Source organism: Cetorhinus maximus, chromosome 14 (assembly GCF_964194155.1).
Source record: "Cetorhinus maximus chromosome 14, sCetMax3.hap1.1, whole genome shotgun sequence".
Lineage (NCBI taxonomy): Eukaryota > Metazoa > Chordata > Chondrichthyes > Lamniformes > Cetorhinidae > Cetorhinus > Cetorhinus maximus.
Genome location: NC_135892.1, coordinates 115,000,192 through 115,026,336, shown reverse-complemented (window position 1 = coordinate 115,026,336; position 26,145 = coordinate 115,000,192). Strand labels below are relative to the sequence as shown.

Below are 26,145 nucleotides of genomic sequence, written 5' to 3'. Positions count from 1 at the left end.
TGTCTGCTGGCTGTACACAGTAAACAGGAAGCCAGTTAGTTTGAATAACATGTTCAGAGAAATGGAGGCAGGGGGGAAGATATCTTGGTTGGAAGATGAACTCTCATGTCCAATATGCCAGGATATCTTCACAAACCCTGTTTCTCCCCCATGTCAACACAACTTCTGCTGTGCTTGCCTGATGAGCTACTGGAAGAAGAAGGGAAGCTACGAGTGTCCAGTTTGTAGAGAGACTTATTCTACCAATGATTTAAAATGGAATCGTACATTGGCCAACATTTCTGAGTCATTCCTCAAAGAGTTTACAAAGAAACAGGAGATGGAAAAGGCAGGTGGTCTGTGTCGTCAACACAATGAGGAGCTGAAACTCTTCTGTCAGGAGGACCAGGAGGTGATGTGTGTTGTTTGTCTGCACTCAAGGAAGCATGAAACCCATAAATGTCGCCCTTTGGAGGAAGCAGCTAAAGAGTCCAAGGTATGGTGAGAATAAGATTCAGTAAAGCAGAGGGCAGTTTGTTGCCCAAGTAACTGAGAGCAGTAATTATAGATGGAGAAGACTAGGCACACAGATATACCCACACAACAGAGTGGAGAGTGTCCGTGTTAACTATACACAGTGGAATGTCGTAACTCTTGGCAAAGTATTAGTCAGGCAGGCTGTTGGAAAGCTATTTTCCCTTTTTTGTTAAGATCGAAACTGTAAACGATACCAGAATCCGTTGTGTTACAGTATTACAATGTACAGTTTCCAGAGGATTATTACATGGATATTAGATAGAATTTACAGTACAGAAACAGGTCAATCAGCCCAACGGGTCTGTTTGGATGTTTATGCTCCACTTGAGCTTCTGCCTATTGTACTGCATGTGAACCTATCTGCAGATGCTCCCAGTGTTACCTCACGTCGCCAAAAATTAATCATTAACTTTATGTTTCTAAAGTTCAACTTTTCGTGTATTCATGTGGGGCTTTTAGCCAATGGGTTCCTATAAGAACATAACATTATAAAAAAATAGGAGCAGGAGTCGCCTGTACAGTCATTCAGTAAGATCATGGCTGATCTGATTACAGCTTTAACTCCGCTCTCCCTTGCCTGCCCCTATAACCCCAGATTCCCTCATAGATCAAAAACCTGCCTAACTCAGCCTTGAATCTATTCAATGACCCGGCCTCCTCTGCTCTCTGGGGAATTGAATCCCAAGGACGAACAGTCCCCTGAGAGAAGAGATTCCTCCTCATCTCCATCTTCATTGGGGAGACACCTTGGCCAGGATTTTCCGTTCCCACTGCCCCCAAAGCCAATGGGTTTTTGGCTGCTCTCCAAATGTTCCAGTCCCGCCCACGACGATTTCCCTCACTGCCAAGTCCGGAAAATCCCAGCCCTTATTCTGAAACTGTGCCCCCCCAACCCCTAGTGGGAAATCGAGTGGGAAAATGTTGGTTTCAGTTAGTTTTTTGCCAGCCTGCAGCAGTGTGAGGGCACAGTGATGATAACTATCCTGCACCATTAACTGGCTACCACTGGCTACCAAGCAGCACTCAGGCATGTGAGGGAATTAGTTCCCAGAGGGCCGGTGTGTTTACTCCTCCTCCTCCTCCTCCTCCTCCTACTACTACAAGGGAAATTTAAAAAATTACCTGGAAGGCTTCTTCAGCTTCCCAATCCTCATTCCAATGTCCCTTCATGTGCTTTATTAACCACTCTCTCACCCTGTCCTGCCACCCTCAATGGCTCATGCGCATATACCCCCAGGTCCCTCAGCTCCTGCATCCCCTTTCGAATTGTACCCTTTATTTTATAACGTCTGTCTGTGTTCTTTCCACCAAAATGAATCACTTCACGTTTCTCTGTATTAAACTTCACCTGCCTCCTGTCTGCCCTTTCCACCAGCCTGTCTAGGTCTGTTGGAAGTTTTACACTATCCTCCTCACAGTTCACAATAATTGCAAGTTCTGGGTCACCTGCAAATCTTACAGTTGTGTAATCAGTTTTCTGGCGCTCACATGGCTCCAGACCATTCTCTTTTTCCTAATGTGATTGTAAAAGATTTTTGCGTTGATTTTGATGTTTCTTGTAAGTTTCTTTTCAGTCTCCCTTTTTGCAACACTTACTGTCTGTTTTGTGTATTTCCCCAGTTGCCAGGATCTGTGCCATTTTTTTTGCCTTTGTGCGTCTTTTAGTTTTACGTCGTCTCTTACCTGTTTATTATCCATTCTTTTTGGAAAACTGGTTCTGTATCACATTAAATTATTTTTGAACACTTCCCACTGATCTTTGCACTCATCCAGGCAATTGGAGAGTATTCCATCACACTCCTGACTCGTGCCTTGTCGATGGTGGGTTACTCGTGAGTTACCCATCGCAGGATTCCAAGTCTCTGACCTGCTCTAGAAGCCACATCTAGAATCTAAGGAACTGTTTCATGTTTCTCCCTTGAATTTGATCATATTATGATTACTATTTTATAAATGTTTCATGCACCATTATGCTGTTAACTAAATCTGGATTACTATTCATTTCACTGAATCTAATACAGCCTTTCTGCTTATTGTCTCTCTTTTTTATTCATTGGATGTGGGTGTTGCTGGCTAGGCCAACATTTATTGCCCACATTTATTGAATGTCCCCTGAGCAGGGGCAGTTAAGAGTCTGGAGTCACATGCAGGCCAGATCAGGTAAGGACAGCAAATTTCCTTCCCTAAAGGGCATTAGATTTTACAAAAATCGACAATGGTTTCATGGTCATCATCATACTTTTAATTCCAGATTTTTATTGAATTCAAATTCCACCATTTGCCATGGCGGGATTCAAACCTGGGCCTCCAGAGCTTAACCCTGGGTCTCTGGATTACTAGCCCAGCAACAATACCACTGCACAACCGCCTTCCCTGGAGAATAGTTGCAGAAAACTATTCTGGACAACACTTAAGAAATTCACTACCTTTCTGAAATGTACTTGTCTGCCCATCCCAATCTACATGAAAGTTAAAAGCCCGCATTGAAATCACTCTGCCTTTGCTACGTGCATGTCTAATCTCAGCATTTATACAGCCCTACCATTTCACAGCTTCTACCAGAAGGGCCCATACACAACTCCCACTACAGTCTTAAATCCTTCCCTGTTTCTTAATTCTACTTATGAAGTCTCCACTGCCTGCTTACCCCTCAGCATATCCTTTCTTATCTTTGAAGTTATTTCATCCTTAATTGTTAAGGTTAAAGGTTCCCCTCTACCATCTTCTTTGTCTTTCCTGTAGATTTTATAACCTGGTCTATTTAATTCCCACTCCCGACTGTGTTACAGCCACGTCTCAGTAATAGCCGCCATGTCACACTCTACAAGTTGAGTTTACAGCTGCAACGCTTTCAATTTGTTCCTCGTATTCCGATTACGTTATCAGGCTCTGTTTTACATACGTGAATTTGGACCTTGGCAGGTTTGGATTTATTTATCTGTCCACAAACATCTGTTAAGAACAGAAATTGTCGAATTGGAAGCTTCTCAGTGGGTAGATAATCCCAGATTTATTTGCCCACCTGTCCGATTTACATCCAGCTTTTTGGATCTAAATCCCTCCTTACGTTTTTATCTCCTTTAAGTGAATGGAAGTTGTCTGTAGCCACAACTTATCTTACAAACACATGGGAACATTAGTGTTCATGTCACAGGCTTACAATTAAGACCATTCCTATGTTATTAGCCTTTTGGGGAGCGGGTCAGCATTTTTGAACCTGCTGGTCAACTTCGGTTGGTACTTTATTAAATAGAAGCTCAAATCCAAAGTCAGCCATTGCTTCTCAAACTATGGTCCTTAGGGGTATACATCAAGAAAACCTGTGACTCTGTGAACCCTCTCATTTTAAATGCAATCTATTGCAAGAGCAGAGAAATGTTTGGTGAACATATTATGAATATTCTTGCTAATATCAGCAACAATAATTTGAAGCTTTTTATATCCTTTTGACACCATGAAAGGGAAGTCATGAAGCATCAAAACCTTATTATAGTTTGCAGCTGCGTCCTGTGCTGATGTAAAAATATAAACGCTGTGCCTAGCCCTTGCTAATCTCTGTTGAACATGTAAGCCCCTGATGTTTTGTGTGTCATCCAAGTCCCCAACACCAATGAGTCATTATTATGCTAATGCGCTCTAAATAATTTCTTCCACTTGTTCTACGTTATGAAATGTCAATAAACTGAAGTTTTCAACAATTATTCTTTTCAGGAGGAGCTGAAGATCTTGATGAAGTCCCTAAAATCTAAGTTGGAGAGATTCAGTGATGTTAGAAATGAATATCAGCTAAAGTTAAAGCATATTAAAGTAAGTTTGGATTAATTGCCGCTCGCAGTCAGTGCCTGGAACAAACCTATTTTCCAAATAAATGCAAAACTTTTTTTTTTTCCCCATTCAGAATTAGAATTCCAAATCTGTGGCCTGTAAGTGAATCCGAATCTAAGTCTTCAGTGAACCTTTTTTTAATTCGTTCATGGGATGTGAACATCGCTGACTAGGCTAGCATTTATTGCCCATCCCTTATTAAGGGCACTTTCATTTTTAAGAGTCAATCACGTTGCTGTGGGTCTGGAGTCACATGTAGGTCAGACTATGTAAGGACGGCAGATTTCCTTCCCCAAAAGGACATCAGTGAACCAGATGGGTTTTTAACAACAATCGACACTGGTTTTGTGGTCATCATCAGGCTTTTAATTGATTCAAATTTCACCATCTGCTGTGGCGGGGATTTGAACCCAGGTCTCCGGAGCATTAACAAAAATAGCTGGAAAAACTCAGCAGGTCTGACAGCATCTGCAGAGAGGAAGACAGAATTAAGAGCTCGTATGGCTCTTCTTCAGAACTTAGTCATACAGACTCAAAACGTTAACTGTGCTCCTCTCCGCAGATGCTGTCAGACCTGCTGAGTTTTTCCAGCTATTTTTGTTTTTGTTTCAGATTTCCAGCATCTGCAGTATTTTGCTTTTATCCCCAGGGCATTACCCTGGGTCTCTGGAATACCAGTCCAGTGACAATACCACTATACCACCGCCTCCCCCTAGGAATTTGCAGTTTTGCTGTTTTACAGGACCCACTCTTCATTCATTCACAAAGTGCTCCCCCACGTTCTTGTTCGATGAACAGTTCAAAAGTAACATGCAAACAAAAGAGTTACAGAACAGGTGTAGAATTTCCCCCTCGTCGGGTGGGCTCGGCGGGAGTGGGCGGGGGTGGTCAGGAAGCCGCCCGCAATCACCTCCGTGCCGCGATTCAGGCTCGCCCTGCGTGGACGGCGAGCGGCAGCGCTGAGTGCAACCTGTGCGGGCGAGGGGGGGAGAGCAGGAGGGAGAGTGGGGCCTGTCACACAGTTCGCACTTGGGCAGGAAAGAGATCTTCAATCTCCCTCGGGCACAGAGCTGCCTCAGGGAGATTGACGCTCATTTTTTTTTTAAAATGAATGAAGACGGTAAAAAAAATTTTAAAAATTAAAAAAAAAGACACGTCCCCTCATGTGACCCTGTCACACGAACTGGAACATGTTTTTAATTCAAAAATAAAGTTTTCAGTTCATGTTTATTTGCTTTAGGAAACCTCATCCCGCTCGTGGATGAGGCTCTCTAGAAAAATGTAAAGGCCGCTTGGCCTTTTCGCCTGCCCCCCAACCTGGACGGGCAGCGTAAATTCGATTTTAATGATCTTGTTAATGGCCTTAACAGGCCTTTTCATTATCGGCGGGAGCGCAGCCGACTCTGGTGTGTGCCCGCCGAACGAAATATCGCGCGAGTGCGTGATTATGTCAGGACGCACGCCCGATGTCATCGCGCGTCATATTACACTCAGGCATATTGGGCACGCGCCCTCAGGCCGAATGTAAAATTCTGCCCCTTGAGTAAGATCCACGTGTGTATGAATTATGGCTGTCACACATAAATATTTTATTAATGCAAGGAAAAAGTAATTGAAACCTTAAATAAATGATACATCTGACAGACCAAATGCATCATTCGAAAGGCCATTCGAAAGAACAATCATTGTCCTAATGCATTTCTTTAATCAGTTAATAAAATAGTAGGTTAAAAAATTAATATTTAAGCCAGGAACAGAGATAAATAATTATATGAGAACAAGTATAAAGAAAGGGTTTTTAGTTTTTTTAACCCTTCGAATCAAAGGCATCTTCTGATGCTGGACTGACACACTCCACAAGACCTCATTTTACAAAGAGAAATTCTTCCTTTAATATGTTGAGCACATAACACACCAGCCTACCCAGCCCTAGAAAAGACAGGCCACAAACCAAAACGGTTCAGTTCATTTTGGCACCATTCAAATTAAGAAAAAGATAAAGTAATGTAAGCTGCTCTCTACTGAGGGGTCAGGTGGCTATTGTCTTTGTGTCAGAGTGAAGGTGACTCCACATTGTCCTTTCTCCATTCTCAGCAAACAAGGGACACCCTAGTAAGGCAGTACAGCCTCGAGCACCTGGACCAAGACCTCTCCAAATGTAACTCACCAAAGGCCATAAATCTAAACATACCAGCCAGTTGTTTTTCGAGACATCTTGAGACATCAAAAACTCCTGTAATATTCTCTCAGTGATTGAATATCTCCAATCCTCATTACAGTATTTAAACTTCCATCTGTATCCATGTCACAGCACTCATTTATGATCATCTTGGTCAGAGTTTGGAACAGACTGTCAGTGAAGGTAAAGCTGAGTGAAGCCTCAGTGAAGACATTGAGAGGCTGCAAAGGGAGGGAGTTTAGGTTAACTCCAAATGGATGAAATAAGATGGGTTGAATGGAAAACAAAAACAGAATTACCTGGAAAAACTCAGCAGGTCTGGCAGCATCGGTGGAGAAGAAAAGAGTCGACGTTTCGAGTCCACATGACCCTTCAACAGAACTGACTGTAGTTAGGAGAGGGGTGAAATATAAGCTAGTTTAAGGTGGGGGGCGGGGGGAGAGAAGTTGAGGGCGGGGTGGTTGTAGGGACAAGCAAGCAGTGATAGGAGCAGATAATCAAAAGATGTCACAGACAAAAGGATCAAAGAGGTGTTGAAGGTGGTGATATTATCTAAGAAAAGTGTTAATTAAGAATGGAAGGCAGGACACTCAAGGTACAGCTCTAGTGGGGGTGGGGTGGAATTTCCATTATTTTTAAATCTACAACTAATACCTTGTCAGTCTTTCCATCCCAACCCCACTAGAGCTGTACCTTGAGTGTCCTGCCATCCATTCTTAATTAGCACTTTTCTTAGATAATATCACCACCTTCAACACCTCTTTGATCCTTTTGTCTGTGACATCTTTTGATTATCTGCTCCTATCACTGCTTGCTTATCCCTACAACCACCCCACCCTCAACTTCTCTCCCCCCGCCCCCCCCACCTTAAACCAGCTTATATTTCACCCCTCTCCTAACTATACTCAGTTCTGTTGAAGGGTCATGAGGACTCGAAACGTCGAGTCTTTTCTTCTCCGCCGATGCTGCCAGACCTGCTGAGTTTTTCCAGGTAATTCTGTTTTTGTTTTGGATTTCCAGCATCCGCAGTAGTTTTTTGTTTTTATCTCTGGGTTGAATGGAGCCTCATCGTCCAGAATCACCTTGTGCTCTTTCTTCAGGGTTCATTTTCAATATCCATGAAAAGGATACAGAAACAATAACCCTCTTTACCCCATTAGAGTAAATCCCAGCTTGATGTTTGATGTTTGATGTTTGATGAATTTAAGTAACTTCCTTTCAAATCTCCTTGGATTTTTTGAATGGAGATTTCTTCCCCGGAATGTTGTTTTATTGGTAATGCTGGGCTCAGTGCACGAGATGGTGTAGAAACAGAACATTGACGGGTCAGTTTACAGCTTTCCAGACTCAACATTGAGTTCAACACTTTCAGATTATAACCACTGCTCTCAATTTTTCATTCAGCAGCTGTTCGTAATGTTTCTGCCATTTCCCATTTCTGCCTCCACTAGACACATCTTTCCTTTCTTTTCCTGTTCATTACCATCTCATTTTTTCCTTACACCATCACCCCTTTTGGCGTTTCATCTCTCTTGGCTGCTGCCCTATCACAGGCCTTCCCTTCTGTTCCTTTTACCACTGGCCCTTTCCCTCACCCAGTACTTGCTTAAAACCTGTGACATCTCTAACCTTTCCTCAGTTCCTAGAATGGCTACATGCCTATTCTATAGATTGGCTACGTCCTCAATGAAATATTGGGGGGAATTTAATGTAGGTGATGGGGGTCCCGCCCACCGAGAGCTGCTGAGAGCCCCACCTCATCCTTTTTCGGGAAGTCCCACAGCATCGTTGCCAGTCAGACGCTTAACTGGCTAGAGTGGGGCCATCCACAGGGTCAAGGACTCTGGGGGCGGATGTCCCACCGACCAAGAACTACCAGCCAATCAAAGGCTGGCAGCTGTGCATTGCGCGCCAGTGCCACCAGGAGAGCAGTGGTTGCTGCTGGTAGTGCACCGCCCAGAGCCCAAGATCACTGAGGGACCCGGGTCACGGACGAATGGTGGCAGGAGGGGGATCAGAGAGTGGGGGTCGTGGGTGGGGAGCTCAGCAGCAAGGGCAGGGGGGTGTGGCTCTCAGCATGCCGTCCTCCCGATGCCAGGTCCCTCGACCAGGCACTGAGTGCTTTTGAACAAGGGGCTCCCCACCCTTACCTCCCCACCCCACCCCCCCGCCCAAGAAACCCGTTCAAGCCAATTATTTTTCATTCTTCCAATTTTCCTTTGAAATTCTCTCTTTGCTCTTCTTATTGGTGGAATGTTGCTGGAGATTATATAGCATGTCTAATTGAGTTTTTTTAATATTTGTGAGTGCATTTGTACTCCAGCTGATGCCAATGGCAAACAATTTCCCCTCCCCCCACCCCTGCCACCATGTTGTAGTTATACTGATCCGCTGACTCCAGCCTCTTGTGCCCCCCACCACTGCCAACTTGGCCTAGGTCCCAGGCTCTGCAATTCCCTGACTTATACTTTGCTCTCCTCCTTTAAGATCCTCTTTAAAGTCCAAGCTTTTATGGTCACTCCTGCTAGTGTCTCCTTGGCAAATTGGGGTGATTTTCTACATTAATGTGCTATTCTAATACACAGTTATCGTCCTTGTATCTAATGTCAGGGTGTGGCCTGAAAAGGAAGGACTTAAAAATAAAAGCAAAATACCGCAGATGTTGGAAATCTGAAATAAAAACAGAAAATGCTGGAAAAGCTCAGCAGCCTCTGTGGAGAGAGAAACAGAGTTAACGTTTCGAGTCCGTATGACTCTTCTGCAGAGCTCTGAACGTTAACTCTGTTTCTCTCTCCACAGAGGCTGCTGAGCTTTTCCAGCATTTTCTGTTTTTATCATCTTACGTTTCTGTAACATTCTTCATGATGTCAGGACACCCCAAAGTGCTTCACAGCCAATGAAAGATTTCTGAACTGTAGTCACTGTTATTGGAAATGCAACAGCTAAGTTGCGCACAGCAAGATCACACAGTGCGATGAATAACCTGATTATCTATTTGAGCGATGTTGGTTGAAGCATAAATATCAGCCAGCATTCTGGGCAGGACTCCCCTGCACTTGGCCTGGTAGTGGCCACGGGATCTTTTACATATAACCTGAGAGGGCAGTCAGGGCTTCGGTTTAACATTTTATAAAAAGGTTGGCAGTTCTGACAGTGCAGCACTGTGTCAGTACAGCAGCGGGAGTGTCAGCTTGGATTTTATTCTCAAGTCCCTGGAGTGGGATTTAAATGCACAAACCTTGGACCCAAAGGTCGGAGTGCCAAACACTGTATCGCTGCTGGAAGTTAAATGAAGAAAATGGAGTCTCACTACACTTCACTTTGGAGTTAGTTCCACTTTTAAACCCGATTAACACTCCCAGTTTAGAATCGATACAAAGTGATTGCAACTTCATAATGCTGGCAGACTCATGGAATGTGAACGGACTGGGAGTATTTGAGCATCCTCTGGAGCTGAGTAAAAGCAGATGGAGCTTGTTGGGCCTTTTAAACCCCTTAAGAATTAGGTTTAATAAATGAACCACATCAGCTGATGCAAGCAAAATGAAGTGAAATAATCTCCCTCATCTTGAAGTTTGATTGTACTAACAGAGACTTCAACCAATCCCATGTAGCTGCACCATGGATCTGGGTCAATCCAGAGCCCAAATCTACAACATAGCATCTCTGATTTCTACTAAATTACATTTAGAATGCTTATCAGTGGCCCCGATCCTCTCCCCTTGTCAGATCTGGATTACAATGCACTGATACTGAGGAGAAAGGACAATGTATCACTCTATTCCCTTCTCAGGAGCAATAGACTGTCCATCTGTACCCCTTGTTCCCCCTGCCACTCCGCCTCCTACCACCCACTACCCATGACCCTCAGGCCAGGCTTGTTTGGTTCTGACAGCTGAAAACTAGTTATTGTTGAGTGTTTTCCTTGGCCCATGTTTTCTGTCTGACTCATGCACGCAGCTGCAACAGATCCAGATCTTGGCAAAAACAGTCTGTAATTTGCCAGTGATAAGTCTCATACAAATATAGCACTCCCACTAATGTCACATCCTCTCATTGCAATAATCCCCCCAAAAATAAGACTCATTCCATTGGCCCCCAGCTTCTAAAACATCTCAGACTGGAACAAGCATTCCACCCAGGATGCAAGGACCAGGTATAAATGCAAATACTTTCGACTCAAATCGTTTCTTGTTTCTAACAGAGCCAGGCTTTGGGGACTGAGAAACATATCAAACAGGAATTTCAGAAGCTTCACTCTTTTCTCCACAATGAAGAGAAGACGCTGATGAAAAATCTCCGAAAGGAGGAAGAACGTCATGTTCAGTTAATGAGGCAAAAAATGAAGGAAGTCTCTGAGGGAATGTCCTCGCTAAATGCTACCATTCAGTGTATTGAGAGTGAGCTCAGCCAACAGGACTCAGCACTCGTTTTACTGGTGAGTAAAAGCAGGTATTGCAGAAGTTCAGAATGGAATGTGAACAAAGGGTTAAAGGAACGGACTGGAAAATGAACAAGTCGATTGATGCAACAAAGGGTTGATTTTACATTTTATCACACGTTCCAGGAATAGTCCAAAGTGTTCCGCATGCAATGCACAATTTCGAAGTGTGGATGATATTTATGCTGGCAAGTCACTACACACAGAGATTCCACAAATAACCCTGAGATAAATAGCTGATTGGTCCTTTAAGGGCGGTGGTGGTTGAGGGAGGAATGTTGACTAAGACACCAGAGAACTTTGTGTTCTACACTGTGTAGTATCAGCCTTGGCTCAGTGGTAATGATTTCACATGCATCCCTCAGTGACCCCTGTATATATCGAGGGAGCGGAGAGGTACCGCCTATCAGATGAGACACCAAGGTGAGACCCTGTTTTCCCTGTAAGGAGTGTGTGAATGATGACAAGGCACTATTTGAAGAAGAAAAGAGGAGCATTCCAAGTGTCCTGGCTAATATTTGTTCCCAACCAATACCATCTGCTTATGATACCTTGTGTACAAATAAGCTTTTCAGTTTCCTGACATTCCTAAAGTATCTCATTGCCTGTGAGTTGTTGGAGACATGAACGATGCTATACAAATGCAACTTCCCTCTTTGATTAATTAATTTATTCCTAATACCGCGTTGGACAGTTTCACCTCAAAGGGCTGGATTTTCCAGTGGGGCGGATTGCTCACCTCCCACCACCCCCACAACCCCACCTGAAGGAAAGCTGTCCAGCCGCCGACGCACCCAAAACAAGCCCCTGCGCCGCAGCCATAACACACAGCCAGCTGGGCTAGACAAGGCGATAGTGGGACTTGCACCCCTCTGTGGGATAAGGTCCTGTCCTCCGGAGCTGCTGGCCAATCTGATTCCTCCCAGAAGCTCAGTTGCGCTGGCGAGACTGCAAACAGGCCCAGGGAGAGAAGAAGATGGATGCTGGAGCCAAATAAGTTGGGGGCGTTTTTGAGCGGGGAGGGATCAGGCCACCTGGGGAGGGGGTGGGGAGGGTTTTGGAGGCCAGGTAGGAGGGAACAAGGAAGGGGGTAAAATTTTGGCATGGGTGGGTACCAGCAAAGAGCACCGGACACCCCCCAAAGGACATACCCACCGCCCCCCAACCCCCCCACCCTTCCAGCCTTTTAAAGACTTTTTAAAGAATAAACAACCTCCCTATTCCTGTCTGCCTGGCCACACCAACCATATCAGGGAGTGGGTTGCGTGTCCTCCAGGTCAGTTGGTTTGGTGCAAGCTCGATTGACCCTTATTTAAAAATGGCGGGCGAGTTGCCACTTTCAGCGCCCGTCCACCCAATGGTTTATGGTGGAATACTCGGCGGGGGGGCAGGGAGGCTTGGGCAGGCTTGGTGCCCCTTATATCACCAAAAACACATGAGGGAGGGTAGGTGGAGGGGAGGGGTGTGGGTGGAAATCCAGCTCAATATGCCAGAGAAAGACCTATTTCTGTCCCAGCTTGACAGTTTCATAGTCAATAGCGCCATGGAATCTCTAGAGTACAGCACAGCGAAGACATCAACCTCCGCTAATGTAACACTCCCCCAGTGCCACCCAGGAGTGTCGGCCTGATGACTTGCTCAATTGATGATTTGGGACTTGAGCCCAGAGTGTGTTCTCAATAACTAACTCCTGTGAAATGGGTGACTATCTGGTTTATGAGCAGGAATTAAAGTTACACCAATCAAATGACCAAATTTTTGGTCTCCTTACCTAAGGAAGGATATACTGGCCATAGAGGGAGTGCAACGGAGGTTCACCAGACTGATCCCTGGGCTGTTGGGATTGTTTAATGAGGAGAGATTGAGGAAACTGGGTCTGTATTCTCTACAGTTTCAAAGAATGAGATTTGATCTCATTGAAACCTACAAAATTCTTACAGGGCTCGAGAGGGCTGATATGGATAGGATGTTTCCCCGGGCTGGGGGGGGTCTAGAGCCAAGGGACACAATCTCAGAATAAGGGGCAGATCATTTGGGACAGAGATGAGGAGGAATGTCTTCACTCAGAGGGTGGGGAATCTTTGGAATTCTCTACCCCAGAGGACTGTGGAAGCTCAATCATTGAGCTTGTTCAAGATAGAAATCAATAGATTTCTGGAGATTAATGACATCAAGGGATTTGGAGATAGTGCGGGAATTGATGTCGAGGTGGATGATCAACCACGATCTAATTGAATGGTAGAGCAGGCTCGATGGGCTGAGTAGCCTACTCCTGTTCCCATGTTCCTATATTCCACTGGACATAGCGGCTCCTGTACTTCTGGCATTATATGGATGTTATCTGTGGAAAGTAACTGGGCAGGGTGAGTAGTTATGGATCCCAGTGTTATATTGATAGTCTGGTGTTTGCGTTGACTTATCCTTGGGCAGGGGCAAGTTGGGAGGCCACTGAAATTTTACTGGTGGTTATTCGATGCCCTCCTGTGGGATAGAGAGCATAGCAGAGAAAACTGTGCACAGCCTGTGGAGGAAGCGATCTGAACGTGGCAAATGATCATGGCTCATTCCATCATCTCCTGCAATCTTACCCTAAAAAATGTTTTTTTAAAAACCTGTGACGTTTTCCACTAATGCCTGATGCAAGAGTCTGAGATATTTGTTTCAACATTACCAACTGCAGGACTCAACCTGAATAACAGTTTTCCACAGATAACATTTCAGAGCACCAAGTTATCATTATAACACCAGTGGAGCTATATTTAATCAGCTGTATCCAATATTAATTCCTATCATTTTCAATCATCCTCTTGCTCTTCAGTTTCAGTATTTGCATATCCATTTGGGTATTGGTTAATGTGAATATCATTGAAAGCACAGCCATTATTGCATCAGAGAGGGTACAGAGGAGATTTCCCAGGATGTTGCCAGGGCTGGAAAATTGCAGCTATGAGGAGTGATTGGATGGGCTGGGGCTGTTCTCCTTGGAACAGAGGCTGAGGGGATGGGAAGGGTCTATTTACTTTCGCAGAGAGATCAGTGTCTAGGGGCATGGGTTTGAAGTGACTGGTAGAAGGATTAGAGGGGAGATGAGGAAAACCTTTTCACCCAGAGGGTTTTGGGGGTCTGGAACTCACTGCCTGAAAGGGCAGTAGAGGCAGGAACCCTCAACTCATTGAAAAGGTGTCTGGATTTGCACCTGAAGTGCTGTAACCTGCAGGGCTACGGACCAAATGCTGCAAAGCGGGGTTAGGCTGGGTGGCTCGTTTTTCAATCAGCACAGACATGATGGGCCGAGTGGCCTCTTTCTGTCCTGTAAACTTGCTAATGAGAGTATATTGTTCAACCAACCATTTTATAGAGATCTGATTGGCTTATCATGTACTCCTTTATATTGGGTATTGGATGCACTCTCTGACGCTAGTTAGTCAGAATTGTTTTCTTTCTTTTCTTTCAGAATCTTCCGGCAACTAGGAAAAGGTATGAACAACACATGACCGTTCCTTGCTTTCTGAACAATTCTTAATTTATTACTGTTCTCCTTCCCTGTATCACTCCCTGTTATTTAGTGAGAGGTCAGGGAGGTGAACACCACACTCCTGGGCTCTTTGCTAATGGACCACTTCCGGACTGAATATTGAGTTCAACAATTTTAGATCATGAACTCTCTCCTCCATCCCCACCCCCTTTCCGATTCCCCCCCCTCTTTTTTTTCCAATAATTTATATAGATTTGTCTTTTCCCACCTACTTCCATTATTTTTAAATGTATTTCCATCCATTGTTTTATCTTTACCTTTTAGCCTTTTTTGATCCCTTCACCCCACCCCATCCCCACTAGGGCTGTCTGTACCTTGCTTGTCCTGCTTTCTACCCTTAATTAACACATTCCTTAGATAATATCACCACCTTCAACACCTCTTTGTCCTTTTGTCTGTGATATCTTTTGGTTATCTCCACCTATCACTGGCCCTCTATCCAGCTCTACTAGTCCCACCCCCTCCCTTAAACCAGCTTATATTTCACCTCTCTTCTATTTTTACTTAGTTCTGTTGAAGGGTCCTTCGGACTTGAAACGTTAACTGTGTTCCTCTCCGCAGATGCTGCCAGACCTGCTGAGTTTTTCCAGGTATTTTTGTTTTTGTTTCAGCTGACTATTCTTGTCTGAATTCCTGGTAAGTCTCCAGGTGGGTAAAGCTAATAGCGTATGTGTAGAATCATTAGTTTAATATTGTCTAAGCCTGTGATATTAGCATGTGATGGTAGCATTTTCATCACTGAGCCAAGAGGTTGTGAGTTCAAGTCCCACTCCGAAGAATTGCCCACATAATCCAGGCTGACACTCGACTTCTGTACTGAGGGAGTGCAGCATCTTCAGAGGTGCCATCTTTCAGATGAGCTGTTAAACTGAGGCCATGTCTGCCCTCTGAGATGGGCATGAAAGGTCCCATAGCCAGCAAGAGGAGGGTGCTCTTGCCAGTGTCCTGACCAATATTTATCCCTCAACCAAGATTATTGAAAGAGATTATCTGGCCATTATCTCATCGTTGTTTCTGGCAAGTTTCTGTCAAAAGAAAGACTTGTGGCAGAATTTTGCCCTTGTTGGGCAGCCTGAGCGGGTTCAGTGGGGGCAGGCGGGGGTGGTCAGGAAGCTGACCGCTGCCTGCGAATGGGTCCGGGGACCGCAGTTTTGCGCTGGTGGGCCAGTTAAGGCCCTCCCAGTGTGAACCACGTGCTGCAATGCTCAGCGCTGCCTCTGCGGGTGGGTGGGAGGTGGGCGAGCAGGGAGAACGGGGAACTTTGCCCCTGCACGCGGGTGCGCGCTGGAAAAGCTCTCTGAGGCACAGCGCTGCCTCAGGGAGATGAAGAGCTCTGAAAATCAAAAATAAAGAATTTTTAACTGTTAAAAAAATTTCCCTCTGGTGTCTCTGTCACATGAGCAGGGACATATTATGAATGAGATGTAAAATTTTTTATTTTATTTTTATTTGCTGTTGGAAACCTCATCCCGCCCGTGGATGAGGTTTCCTAAAAAGTGCAAAGGCCGCTTGGCCTATTCGCCTGCCCGTCCAACTGTGAAGTTGGATGGGCAGCGAAAAATTTAAGTTAATTAATACTTTAATAGCCTTAACAGGCCTTCTAATCGTTGGCAGGCGCGCTGCCAATTCCTGCGCCTGCTCACCACTCAAACTATTGCATGCCTGTACGTTGATTTGGAACAATCGCCTGAAGTCATCGCGCGTCACTTAATGCTCAAGCGGGTCGGGCGCGTGCCAAGGTGAAAATTCTGCCCTTGAATTTATATAGAGCCTTTCATCACCACAGTAAATCCCAAAGTACTTTAAAGCTAATGAAGTACTTTACATATGTAGTCACCATTGTAATGTAGGATGTGCTCTAACTGGCTGCTGCATTTCCTACATTACATTTAGGGGAGATGTTGGCATAGTGGTCATGTCACTGGACTAGTAATCCCAGGCTAATACTCTGGCAGCTTTAATTCGATGAATAAATCTGGAATGAGAATGGAACCAGTGAGAACTGGCTAGACCACCATTTATTACCCATCACTAATTGCCCTTGAGAAGGTGGTGGTGAGCTGCCTTCTTGAACCGCTGCAGTCCATGTGGTGTAGGTACACCCACAGTGCTGTTAGGAAGCCTTTCCCCAAACCTCTCTGGAGTGGCAAACTGCCTGTTTCAGCCCTCTGGCACATCTATAACCAGACCCTACCTGAAATAGCCCCCTCCTTGCCAATTTCCTTATTTAATGTGAAAGCTCCTTCCTAACAGAGATCAGGAACTACATAGGATTACTTAGTATATATAACACAGAGACAGGCCATTTGGCCCAAGCAGTTCATGCTGGTGTTAATGCTCCACTCAAGCCTCCTCCCACCATTTCTCAGAATCACAGAATCTTGGCAGTACAGAAGGAGGCCATTCGGCCCATTGAGTCTACACTGGCTCTCTGAAAGAGCATTCTACCTAGACCCACTTCCCTGCCTTATCCCCATAACCTGATTTAAATCTACCAGCATAACCTTCTATTCCCTTCTCCCTCATATGCTTGTCTAATTTCTACTAAAAGCAGTGAGGTTGAGTGTCTTGGGCTACAGGAAGATATAGACGGGATGGTCAAATGGGCAGATAAGAGGCAGACGGAATTTAACCCTGAAAAGTGTGAGGTGATACATTTTGGAAGGAGTAATTTGACAAGGAAGTATTCAATGAACGGCATGGAACTAGGAAGTTCTGAGGAACAAAGGGACCTTGGCGTGTTTGTCCATAGATCTCTGAAGGCAGAGGGGCATGTTAGTGGGGTGGTGAAAAAGGCATATGGGACACTTGCCTTTATCAATCGAGGCATAGTTTACAAAAGTAGGGAGGTCATGTTGGAGTTGTATAGAAACTTGGTGAGGCCACAGCTGGAGTACTGTGTGTAGTTCTGGTCACCACATTATAGGAAGGATGTGATTGCACTGGAGGGGGTGCAGAGGGGATTCACCAGGGTGTTGCCTGGGATGAAACATTTAAGTTACGAAGAGAGGTTGGATAGACTTGGGTTGATTACATTGGAGCAGAGAAGACTGAGGGGCGAGCTGATCGAGGTGTACAAGATTATGAGGGGGCATGGACAGGGTGGATAGGGAGCAGCTGTTCCCCTTAGTTGAAGGGTCAGTCACAAGGGGGCATAAGTTCAAGGTGAGGGGCAAGAGGTTTAAAGGGAATGTGAGGAAAAACGTTTTACCCAGAGGGTGGTGACGGTCTGGAATGCACTGCCTGGGAGGGTGGTGGAGGCGGGTTAGCCTCACATTCTTTAAAAAGTACCTGGATGAGCACTTGGCACATCATAACATTCAAGGCTATGGGCCAAGTGCTGTTAAATGGGATTAGGTAGGTAGGTCAGGTGTTTCTTACGTGTCGGTGCAGACTCGATGGGCCAAAGGGCCTCTTCTGTACTGTGTGATTCTGTGAAACTATCATCGATTGTTGTAAAAACCCATCTGGTTCACTAATGCCCCTTTGGGGAGGGAAATCTGCCAACCATACCTGGTCTGGTCTATGTGTGACTCCAGACCCACAGCAATGTGGTTGATACTTAACTGCCCTCTTTAAAGGCCCAGCAAGTCCCTCAGTTCAAGGGCAATTAAGGCTGGGCAAGAAATGCTGGCCTTGCCAGTGATGCCCACATCCTATGAAAAGATAACAAAAAATAATTACAACAAGTGGCTACACATTGAAAGTCCTTCATTGGCTGTGAAGTGTTTCAGGGCATTGGGGTATTTTCAGCAAGGATGTCAGTGGACTGTAAACTGAACAATTGTGTTGATGTTGAACCGGTGTCCATATACAAGGCAAGTTAATGAGGTGGTTAAAAATACACATGAGTTACTTGGGTCTATAAATGGAGGAATAGAAAATAAAAGCAAAGATCTGATACTGGAACAGTCTGGGCAGAGTTTTACCTCCTGTCGGGTGGACGCACACTCGACCCGATCGGGCGTAAAATCGCGTGAGAAGACATCGGGCGAGCGTTCCGATGTCATTGCGCACTCACGCGATATTTCACTTGACGGGCGCACACAAAACCTGGAAGCAAACCCGCCAACAATTAAGAGGGCAACTTAGCCCATTAACAGCGTTAATAGTCCCTGATTTTCCGTGGCCCGTCTAACCTGACGGTCAGCGGACAGACAAATTGGCCAGGCGGCCTTCACATTTTTCATCAAACCTCATCCACGGGTGGGATGCGATTTTCCTGATGCAATAACATAAAAATCAGTATCTGTGGGCGGCATTTTTTTGAGTTATATTTTCAGGTGATTGACTGTGATCCACGACGTTTTTATTCCACTTTTAAAGCCTTTATTTTAGCTGTTTCAGGTCTCCAGCTCCCTGTCGGCCTCCAGGGAGCTTTCTCGCAGCATCACCTTAGCCCGTCATCACCCACCCTCCTCCCGCCCCCACCCCGGCAGTGCTGAGCTTTTCAGCGCGCGTCTAGCGGCCAGCCAGCGTGTAATTGCAGCCGGCTGCCAAACGGGTTTCCCCACTGCTCGGGCACACCCACCAAAGGTAAAATTCAGGCCTGTGAATCACTGGCTATTGTGGACAATTCTGGGCACCACAATTAGAAAGTGTAGAGAGGAGAGTTGCAAAATTTGGGGCTGTTCTCTCTGTGGAACAGAAAAGGTTAAGAGGTGACCTCATAGAGGCCTTCAAGCTGATGAGAGGTTTTGATAAAGTCAAGAGAGAGAAAAACTATCCCCCCTGGTGAGTGGGTCAATAACCAGAGATGATAGATTTAAAATCATTGGGTAAAGGTCTAGAGGGGACATGAAGTGAGATGTTTTCCACTCAGAGACTTGTTGGGATCTGGAACTCACGACCTGAAAAGATGGTGGAGGCTAATTTCATCAGTAATTTTAAAAGGGAGTCAGGCACATGCTTGAGGTTGAGGAATTTACAGGATTACAGATAAAAAGCGGGAGGTGGGATTAAGCACGATGGCTCTTTAAAGGGCCAGCACAGGCTCAATGGGCCCAATGGCATTATTCTGTGCTGTGAGATTCTATGGTTATAATGTGTCTCAGCAATGTTCCTCTCCGGAAGAGAGCAAAGGGTCTGGTAAATTGGGAAACTCTGAGACCATGGAAAGTGTGTGAACACAAAATCTTTCTTTTCTCTTTTAAGTTGTGGTGCTCTTACCAAAAGACAGTCAGCCAGCACTCACCGGAGGACATGATAAAGGAATGAATGAGTTTCTAAGATCATATGGAATCAATGATGTTGGCAGTAGGATCAGAGTTTGGGATGTGCAAATAATATTTAAGGAGGGTTCAGATGATAAGGAAACTTTTTCCATTGTTCCTATTCATAACTTACTTGTTGCAGCCTCACTGGGGCTAGCTTTGGTTAGGGAGTTCCTGACTTAACGCCCGATAGTCACCTTGTAATGTCCACTCGCCACCTCACACAACCCAGACCCAAAGGCACATGTTTAGCATCTCCAACATTCTCATTACAGAGTTAACTGTGCTCCTCAAGATCCAGAGGCTGTCTCTGCTGTGATTAATGTGGGTCACTATGTGGGATCTTTGCAGTACAAAGTCTGGAAGAAGATGCTGAACATTATCAATACAGGTGTGTATTATAGGAACATAGGACTTAGGAGCAGGAGGAGGCCATTCAGCCCCTTCAAGCCTGCTCTGCCATTCAATAAGATCATGGCTGGTCTAGTTCTGGTCTCAGCTCCACTTTCCTGTCTGCCCCCCAATCCCCATAACCCTTGACTCCCTTGTCTATGAAAAATCTGTCTCTGTCTTGAATAAACTCAATGACCCTGCCTCCACTGCTTTCTGAGGAAGAGAATTCCACAGACTAACAACCCTCTGAGAGAAAAAAATCTCCTCATCTCAGTCTTAAAAGGGAGACCTCTTATTCTTAAACTGTGTCCTCTGGTTCTAGTCTCTCCCACAAGAGGAAATATCCTCCCGGTATCCACCCTATCAACTCCCCTCAGGATCTTATATGTTTCAATAAAATCACCTCTCATTCTTCTAAATTCCAATGGATGCAGGCCCAACTTGTTTAGCCTTTCTTCATAAGATAAGTCCTTCATCCCAGGAATGAGTTGAATGAACCTTTTCTGAATTGCTTCTAATGCAATTATATCTTTTTCCAAATAAGGAGACCAAGGCTGCATGCAGTACACCATATGTGGTCTTACTAAGGCTCTGTACACCTGCAATAAAACTTCCCTACTTGGCAAAAATCAACAACATCCCATTTGCCTTCCTAATCATTTGCTGTACCTGCACACTAATCTTATATGATTCATGTACCTGGACACCCAGATCCCTCCGTAGCACCGAGTTCTGCAATCTCTCTCCATTTAAATAATTTGCTGCTTTTCTATTTTTCATACCAAATTGGACAATTTTCCCAGATTATTCTCCATCTGACAAATTTTTGCCCATTCACTTAACCTGTCACTATCCCTTTGCAGACTCTCTACCTCCTCTTGACAACTTACTTTCCAACCTATCTTGGTGTCATCGGAAAATTTAGTTACCATACGTTCGGTCCCTCTATCCAAATCATTGATGTAAATTGTAAATAGTTGAGGCCCCAACACAGATCCCTGTGGTAGTCCACTTGTCACAGTTTACCAAACTGTATAAGACCCATTTATCCCTACTCTCTGCTTCCTGTTAGCTAAACAACCCTTTATCCATGCTAATATGTTGCCCCCTACACTATGGGTTGTTATCTTGTGTAGCAACTTTGACGTAGCACCTTATCAAATGCCTTGTGGAAATCCAAGTACACCACATCTACAGATTCCCTTTTATCCACGTTGCTCGTTACTTCCTCAAAGAACTCCAACAAATTATTGGAGATATATTATTATTCAGCAGTAATATGATGCAGGTGTGTTATTATATAATGAAGAGTTTTACTCCAATAATAAATTATTCTGTAAAACATATGCATGAATGTTGTAACCTGATAGGCACAAAATTCAACTGCAGAATGTTCTCTTACAAACACTGCAACCCTCCAGCTGTGATTGATTTTGTATAATGTACAAAAAATCTATAATGGTTATTTTCACCTTCATCTCTTGGCAATAAACTGGGAGATTTAATCTGGCTAGCTGAAAAACTCACCATATATTTGCCTGGTCTCTGTATCAAGCTGAACCAGATTGTTTGCAATCTTGCCTTTTTGGTTTATTTGGCCCTCAGCTGAGCTTCTGACTCCTTACGCTCTCCAATACCAAGACCACCTATTTCTACCTTTGTAATATCGCCCGACTCCTCCCCTGACTCAGCCAATCCGCTGCTGAAATCCAAAGCCAGGCTTTAGTTACCTCCAGGCTTGATGATTCCAATGCTCTCTTCATCAGCCTCCCACATTCGATCTTCCATACCCAGCTCATCCTGCATTCTGCTGTCAGTACCCCAGCCCACCATAAACCCTCTTCACCCTTCACCATTGTACTCGCTGACCTACACTGGCTCCCAGTCAAGCGATGCTTCAGTTTTACAATTCTCATCCTTATTTTCAAATCCCTCGATGGCCTCACCCCCTGTTTATCTCCTCCAGCCACACCGCCCTCCGAGATCTCTGCACTCGACTAGTTCTGGCCTCTTGAGCAACCCCAGTTTTGATCACTCCACCATTGGCAGCTGTGCCTTTAGCTGCCGAGGACCTAAACTTTGGAATTTCTTCCCTAAACCTCCCTCTCCTCCTTTAAGACAACTCCTTAAAACTTATCCCTTTGACAGATATTTGGCCAAATGTGCTAACATGTGGTTCTTTGGCTCAGTGTCAGTTTAGTCTGATTACACGCTCCTGTGAAGCACCTTGAAATCCTTTACTATGGTAAGGGTGCTAAATAAATTCAATTGTTATTGAGATCAGAAGGAATGAAAATGAGACAGGTTCTATCACACAGATAATTTGTTTCTCCAGATCACTGTCCAGACAGTGAGAATGACCAGCTCATCACCTGCACTCTGAGTGTATGTAGATGCTATCAGACACATACATGTGCATGTGACCTGCGCAGTACTCTTAGCTTACATGTTTGGCACATTGAACAGTTGGTATCTAACTGGTTGTTTCCTGTCTCTTCAGCCTCTGTGACCCTGGATCCAAACACAGCAGCACCTTGGCTCTCTCTGTCCGAGGACTTGACCATGATGGGTTATAGCCCAATCAAGCAGCAGCTGCCAGACAACCCAGAGAGATTTGACTCCTGTGTTTCTGTGCTAGGATTGGAGGGATTCACTTCAGGAAGGCATCACTGGGATGTGGATGTGAGGGGACAGAGCAGCTGGTGCCTAGGGGTAGCAAGGGAATCCATTAGGAGGAAAGGAATCATCAAAGTGGATCCAGAGAATGGTTTCTGGGCCATTGGGCTGATGGATGGCAATGAATGCTACGCATGTACTTCACCTTGGCGCACGGAGCTCTGTATTAATCCCACCATCATCCGAGTTTACCTGGATTACAAAGATGGAAAGGTCTCCTTCTATAGCCTTGAAAACATGACCCTACTCTACACCTTCACAGACTCATTTACCGAGAAACTTTATCCCTACTTCTGTCCGTACCTAGTCCTAGATGCTAAAAATGTTTCAGTAATGAAAATCTATCCTCAGAAGGTGGTTTTACAGGATTAATACCATTAAACTGGACACAATGAAAGACACTATCAAAAGAGATTCCGCTCCCAGTACTTGTTGGTATTCCAAGTGCCGACAAGTCCATGCGTTCATTTAAAGCCTCCCTTTGTCATGGGAATGATGATGATCTGAAATGTATTCTTCCTGATTATCAAATCAGTAACCAATGTGAGTACTTTCTCCCAATTCACCTAATCAGAACCCTTCAAAATTTAACCTTCGCTGTTCGAATGAAAAAATCCATTTTCTCGAATCTCTCCTCATAATTAAAAGCTCTCACTCTGCAATCACCTTCTCCAATGTCCTTTCCTAAAGTTAGACAGCCAGAACTGGACACAATATTCAAACTGTGCTCTGACCCATGACTTGTATGACCTCTTTGAGTTTGCACTCTATGTCCTTGTTTATGTCATGTTTGAGTGAAGTATTCTAGACAGGTTTGTAATATCTTCCTGTCTTCAGAGGTCATTCGACAGAAATCAATATTAGCTCATGTGAGACATCTGCTGGCAGAATGAGGTAATGTAATTGGTTATATCAGAGGAACAGGAGGAGGCCATTCAGCCCCTCCAGATTTTCAACAATTCAGTTCATGGCTGATCTGTAGCTCAACTCCATTTACCCAACTACCCTATATGTTCTTGATACCCCTACCCAACAAAAATCTATTGATTTCAGTCTTGACAAGCCTTCCAATCTGAACAGCTTCCTGAGATAAAAGCAAACTCCTGCGGATGCTGGAAATCTGAAACAAAAACAGAAAATGCTGGAAAAACGCAGCAGGCCTAGCAGCATCTGTGGTATGGAGAGAAAAACAATCCTTATGACCCTTCTTCAGAGCTCTGCTTTTGAACAGTTTCCTACATTGTTTCATTCGTCAGTTCTTGCTCTCAGGTTTTCTGCCCCCATTCCTATGGTGATGATTCATCTTTAAACAGAGACTCTGATTCCCCCTCCATTGTCCTGCTGTGTAACTCTCAGCAGGGAATTGTTGTCAGGGCTGTATGTCATGAAGCTATTAATGTATATAATATTATTGGAAAAGGTTTTTCTTTTAAAATAGAGGTTTAGTCTGTGGGTGTGTCTTAATTAGATTAAAGCCAGTTAGCCTGGGTGTTTTGATGGATACTAGTTTTGATATGTAAGAGAGATAGCGTGCATTTGCATTTTTTGAATAGAGCATCCAAGAAATGGGGTGAAAAATTTACCTTTCTAGCAGCTACCGAGCAATATGTTTATATTACTAATAAAACTGATACTGTGAAAGGGGTTTTATTGTTAGAGAGGTTTAGTTCAGAGGTTGTTGGTACAATGAGAATGAACATTCAATGGGCAGTGGTAGGTATAACAAGACAACCGTTTTGAATGTGCAGAGCAGAGGCAATCTGAGATCAAAGCAGCTGCAAACCTCCAACTGGCTCCACAGGAACCAAAGTGAAAAGAACCTCATTTTGAATTTGTAAGGTGAAAATGCTTTGCCTGGTGTTTGGTTAAGTCTATGGGTTGCTGTTGCCTTAATGGAGATTAGTTTAGGAATTTGTTAAAAGTTATTACAGTAGCAATTTGAAGCCATGTTTTATATATATATATATAATATATGAGTATAAAATATATATATCATTTAGTTTAATGTAAAGCCTCAAGAACTGGTGGTCTGATACCTGAATTTAGAGTCACCTCTCAAACATAACACTTAAAATTATAGGTTATGATAGCTGTTTAAAGTTTCCCCCTGGGATTTCTAAATAACTCCGCTTTACCAACTACATCGGTCATAACACTGTATGACTATGTCGGAGGCACCAGAACCAAGCCCAAGTTTGTGGTCATCCGTATGTACGTTCTTCAGCTGCGTTTACTGATCAGAAATGGGAGTCATTGTGATCTCCCTGTCAGAGAGGACAACTGCAAATCCCAAAGAATTAAAAATTTGTCCAAAAAACATTCTCTTGGCACTTTCCCTACTCCTCCCCCCATCTGCTCCATCCCAGTTATGCTCCCTCTCCTCTCCCCACATCGACCCCCACCCCACAGCCAGCCCAGGATCAGCACTGGAAAACCGCAATCCTGCGTCGCCCACCGACATCACAACCTCAGGAACTCCCGAATCGGTTCAGAGCCCGAGTTCAAAGGGATACAAATGAGGCAGAGGCTCCACACACAATCAAAATGGCTCTCTAATACATTCCACCCAATACAGTCAAATCAAATGTCACACTCACTGGGCCCTGCTGGGAAACCAACAGCGTATTATTGACTTCTACAAATAATTTACACAGCACTGTATAATTTTAATTTGAAGCTGTGAGACTGAGTAAGATGGCAATTCATTCAGTGTTAATATGAGAGAAAACCCTTTCTGCTGAAAGTTGCTTTATCGGTGTGAAAATGTCAGTACTGGTTAGTCAACTGTTGAATGGCTGTCAGTTTGATGAAATGAAAGAAGGAACAAGTTAAGTGACAGTGGACGCTGCCTGCACTTTATAAAGGCTTCTGTTTCAAAATTGATTCAAAGTAACTGGAAAAATGTTCAATAACATTAGCGACGCCGGGTCTTAGGGAATGTATCTAATGTAGGATATGTCCCAAGGAGCTTCACAGAGACAAGGAGGGACAACAAAACAAGGATTTTTTATTCACTCATGGGATGTGGGCTTCGCTGGCCAGGCCAGCATTTATTGCCCATCCCTAATTGCCCCTTGAGAAGGTGGTGGTGAGCTGCCTTCTTGAGCCGCTGCAGTCCATGTGGTGTAGGTACACCCACTGTGCTGTTAGGAAGGGAGTTCCAGGATTTTGACCCAGCGACAGTGAAGGAACGGCGATATATTTCCAAGTCAGGATGGTGAGTGGCTTGGAGGGGAACTTCCAGGTGGTGGTGTTCCCATGTGTCTGCTGCCTTTGTCCATCTAGATGGTTGTGGTCATGGTGCTATCTAAGGAGACTTGGTGAATTCCTGCACTGCAACTTGTAGATGGTACACACTGCTGCTACT

At 44.5% G+C, this 26,145-nt stretch overlaps 1 protein-coding gene across 2 annotated transcripts; it reads left to right on the top strand.

Moving 5' to 3' along the window:
• LOC144689974 (zinc-binding protein A33-like) lies at positions 1–24,480 on the top strand. 2 transcript variants are annotated; one of them, XM_078557507.1, is made up of 6 exons: positions 1–475; positions 4,228–4,323; positions 10,725–10,958; positions 14,416–14,438; positions 19,985–20,100; positions 22,603–24,480. In XM_078557507.1, exons 1-6 carry the CDS (start codon positions 50–52, stop codon positions 23,148–23,150), a joined length of 1,443 nt encoding a protein of 480 aa, XP_078413633.1. In that variant the 5' UTR covers positions 1–49; the 3' UTR covers positions 23,151–24,480. The 2 variants fall into 2 exon arrangements, with proteins under 2 accessions (XP_078413633.1, XP_078413634.1); XM_078557508.1 differs by lacking the exon at positions 14,416–14,438 and having other exon boundaries at positions 19,962–20,100.
• The last annotated feature ends 1,665 nt before the right edge of the window (positions 24,481–26,145 follow it).

Coding starts and splice junctions, on each gene's coding strand:
- LOC144689974 (XM_078557508.1), top strand. CDS start 50: ATGTTCAGAGAAATGGAGGCAGGGGGGAAGATATCTTGGTTGGAAGAT. Junction 476..4,227: donor AAGCAGCTAAAGAGTCCAAG/GTATGGTGAGAA, acceptor TATTCTTTTCAG/GAGGAGCTGAAGATCTTGAT. Junction 10,959..19,961: donor ACTCAGCACTCGTTTTACTG/GTGAGTAAAAGC, acceptor GCACATGTTTAG/CATCTCCAACATTCTCATTA.